Source organism: Oryzias melastigma, linkage group LG13, assembly GCF_002922805.2.
Source record: "Oryzias melastigma strain HK-1 linkage group LG13, ASM292280v2, whole genome shotgun sequence".
NCBI lineage: Eukaryota > Metazoa > Chordata > Actinopteri > Beloniformes > Adrianichthyidae > Oryzias > Oryzias melastigma.
The window spans coordinates 333,908-337,966 of record NC_050524.1 but is presented as its reverse complement, the minus strand read 5'-3'; the positions used below and the strand labels follow the sequence as shown (position 1 = coordinate 337,966).

The following is a 4,059-nucleotide window of genomic DNA, read 5'->3' as shown; positions in this document are numbered from 1 at the left end:
CGGGTCCCGAGGGCCGGGCGACACCGGGTCCAGAGGGCCGGGCGAGTCCGGGCCCCGAGAGCCGGGCGAGTCCGGGCCCTGAGAGCCGGGCTAGTCCGGGTCCCGAGGGACGGGCGACACCGGGCCCCGAGGGCCGGGCGAGTCCTGCTCTGGCATGTTCTAATTGGCTGGTCACACCTGATCCAGGTGCTCAGTCATTAGTAGAGCTTGGATATCAGAGATGGTGCAGACACAGCGGCCCTCGAGGCCCGGAGAATCCCTTTAGAGGTGCACCGTCTAAAGTTACTGTAATCCCAAACGGGCCGCTCTGAAGTCCACTCTTTTTGTTCTCGGTCCAGCAGAAAAGCTGGTCTGGTTTCTGATCCGGTTTGGTGGCTAGAACCTGATTGACCCGCTCTTCTAATAGATGCCGTTTGTATCCTGAGTTCAACTGAAGACCAGGAGGATAGAATTCCCTCCAGGACTCTGGTCCAATACTTTCAGAACCTTTAACCGGACTATAGATCACCTTTGTTCTCTCGTCTAACGGGCCAGCATCAGACCGACAGTCCCGTTTGGACCAGCGGGAATCTTCCAGTGAAGGAGGTTTGTGGACACGCAGCAGATCCACCTCTTGGTACCGGACATCCAACTCGACTCCGGGTCAGTACCGATTCTGTTAGGGAAACGTCTACTTGACCGATGTTCGGTGACCATTTCCAAACCAACTCTGAGGTCAAGACCAGCGAACAGAACCAAACTCCCGTCCACTTCGGAGCCGGAACTGGACTTGATGTGGACTTTGTTTCAGCAGACAGCTTCAGCTGCTGATACCACAGAACTCTCGGTGTGGTTCTGTTGGGGCAGATGTCTGCATCGTCTTCAGCCGCTGCTCTGGTGTCAGTATGGCGACGGTCAGGGTTCTGGTCATTGGAGGCAGCTGGTCCTGAAGAAACAAGTCTGGACCAGTTCTACCAGGAGCCTTTACCTTTTGGACCTGATGTGGAGTTCTAGTCTAAAATGGGACTTCACCTCCACATGAACCTCGCCTCTAAGCTCCACCCACGTGCCTTATGATTGGTCACCAGCCTCAATGTGTTTTTTACTGTTTTGTAGTTTGTGGGAGGTTCTGCTTGATCCATGTTCTTCCTCTGGCAGTGACCCGGTCCTCTTCTGTGGTTCCAGAACCAACGTTCACTTCAGAAACAGACATGTTCTTCAGGTTCTGACACCGCTGCGGCTCACCTGCAGAGTAAAGGGTTTGGGCCTTCAGGGGATCTGGATTTTGGGTCGTTTTTACACCAAGTGGTTTGGCTGTGTTTTCAAGTCGCATCCTCCAGGTCCCGGTTCAGCCCAGAAATACCTGAAGGAGTGAACAGGTGGACTCTTACTTTGAAAGTGCCTTCAACGTCCGTCCTCCATGACCGGCTCCGGCTGGTGTCAGCGGTGGGATTCAGCAGCTGCTTGTTCATCTGCAGCTGTGGAGGACGGCCTCCAGCAGGCTCCTCCCACTGAGCTCCAGATCTGATCCTGGAGTCTGGACCGAACCGGATCCAGATGTTTTCGGGTCCTGAGTCCTCCCCTTCACAGTTCTGCTGCTTTGAATAAAGTCTGAATTCTGCTGGAGTCCGGTTCTGTCTTTGGAGACCCGTTTTTCCGGCTCACCTGGATGGAGCGGTTCCTCCGTTCCTCTCCTGGTTCTGCTTGGTTCCTGGTGTGGTTCTGTTTGCTCCAGCAGGGGGCCGTCCTGACCCCCCCCCTTCCCCATCTCTTCCTTTTGGCTCCTCCTCCTCCTTTCTCACCTGTTTTCATGCTTTTGTTTATTTTCTCCTTCATTTTAAGTTCTCATCTGTTGATCCATGCGTGTTGTCCCCCCCCCGACCCCCCCGCCGCGTCCTCCTTTGATGTCTCCCCAGAACCAGCTGTGTCTTCCTCTCCACATCCTGGAGCAGCGGGGGCTCTCACAGGTGGCCGGCACCGTCGACGCCCTGCTCAACCTGGCCCCACCCAGACAGTCGGCTGCCACGGCGACGCCCCCCGGGCCCTCCGTCACCATTTAGAGGATTCTTGATGCCAAAAGCTGCGCTCCTGCTGGGGGGAGGGGAGGGGGTGTTAAAAACTCAAAAGTTTAGTTCTGATTAGCCCACTCATCAGAACCGGATCAGGAACGAGTTCAGATCTGCTTCACGTCTGAGAGTGTTGGTGGTTTTAGCCACGCCCCTTTTAGACCATTTTATTTATTCTGAAAGTTTTATTAGAGAAGTTTAGAGTCGGAGCAGAACTCTGACTTCAGAACCATTCCATCTGAGAGAACCGCATCTGGATCTGATGGAGGCCCCGCCCACAGGTCCTCAGGACCTCTAAGCCTGTTCCGTCTGGGGGTTGGGTTGTCCGGCCGCTGTCGCACAGACGGACTGAGAATCGAGAGTCAAACTTTGCTGTTTTTGCACAGAATAATGGTAGAAACGTAACAGCCTGGATTTACAAATGTTTATTTATGCTGTTCTGCATCTGAGGATGTAAAAAATCGTTACGGAGAAAACTGTAAATCACTAAATATTTTATAGAATGAGCTGAAAGCTAAAAATATTTCATGTTATGAAACTGAAATATTTTTATCTAACCCTTAAGAACTTCCAGTAGGAACTTGTTATTTTTCTAGTTTATTTATTAAAAAGAAAAGCTAAAAACCACTTTAAAGATAGTTTGAACTGATGAACGTGAACACTAAAGAATTACTCCAACACTGAGGACGGACAGCAGGGGTTAGCAGGAGCTAGCGTTAGCAGAGAAACACCTGACTGTTTAGTGTGCTACAGAGCTAGCATTATATGGGAGCTAGCGTTAGCAGAAGCTATCATTAGCTACCATCAAACAGAGAAACACATGACTGTCAGTGTGCTACAGAACAAGCATTAGCAGAAGCTAGCATTAGCAGACACTAGCATTAGCTAGCATTAAACAGAGAAACACCTGTCAGCTGTGCTGCAGAAATAGCATCAGAAGAGATAACATTAGAAGAGCTAACGTCTTCAGAGCTAGCTTTAGCAGAGCTAGAATCAGCAGGAACTAGCGTTAGCAGGAACTAGCATTAGCAGGAACTAGCACCAAACAGAGAAACACGTGACTGTCAGGTGTGCTACAAAGCTAACATTAGCAGAGCTAGCCTGCTGACAAATGTTGGACAAAGCTAATGCTAGCGTGGATGAGAGGAACACTGGGGTCAGGTAAAGATTAAAACTCCAACCTCCTCCATCAGTTCCAGTCACCTGCCACCAGAGGCCGCTGTCGGCGTAGGGATTGGAGTCTCCATCAGATCCAGGACGGGACCTGAGCAGTGGAGCTCCGGCTCCTGCAGTCAAACTGTTTTCTTTGGTGGGTGGGGGGTTGCTGGTCATGTGACCCACATCAGTATCGATGTAAACACTAAAGCTGTGTCCTCACAGGACGACTGCTGTTGCATGATGGGACGTAAAGTGTAAATATTTACATATATGTGTATGTTGTACATATGAGACTTTCCTGTTGCTAAGGAGACCAGACTTCCTCATCGCCGTGGCGACGGGTCAGAGAGAGATTCTTCCTCCTGTTTACTGTTTTTAACTTTAAACAAACTGAATAAAGACGCCTGTCACCTGAAGGAGTGGCTCTTCGTGCTCTACTGCAGGAGGAGGTCATGTGACTGACGGCTCTCAGGTATGCAGGGGGTGTGTCTTCATCCACCTGAGAGTGTCCAGGCTGGTAAGGGGTGTTGAGCCCAGTGCAGTTCAGAACCTCTGGACTCTGAAGAGCCGGACAGGACGAGGTTTGACATGAACTCGTCTTCAGACGGCTCAGCTGGACATGAACGCTCGGTTTCAGAAAAGACCGGCTCCATCGGCGTAAAGCTTCATGTGGAACAGCTCCCACGACCCTAACCGGTCCTCAGACGCTGAAAGTTCTGCTCGGCCCAGCAGGGTTCTGGCTGAAGAAGCAGAACATCCACAGCAGACGCTCCCTCATTCTCGGTTCTCCCTCCTGCTCTGAAGGTCGTGTCGGTGAGACAAACCAGACGTTCTAGTGACTCGTGTTTGTCCTCAT

General features: G+C 51.3%; 1 protein-coding gene across 1 annotated transcript in view; it reads left to right on the top strand.

Moving 5' to 3' along the window:
- The window catches only part of lrch3 (leucine-rich repeats and calponin homology (CH) domain containing 3), a 13,672-nt gene extending 10,053 nt beyond the window's left edge, over positions 1 to 3,619 (top strand). The window contains exon 20 of the mRNA XM_024276888.2: positions 1,896 to 3,619. Within this exon, the coding sequence (XP_024132656.1) occupies positions 1,896 to 2,039 (144 nt within the window). The 3' untranslated portion in view covers positions 2,040 to 3,619. The remainder of the gene's footprint in view (positions 1 to 1,895) is intronic.
- Positions 3,620 to 4,059: the final 440 nt, after the last annotated feature.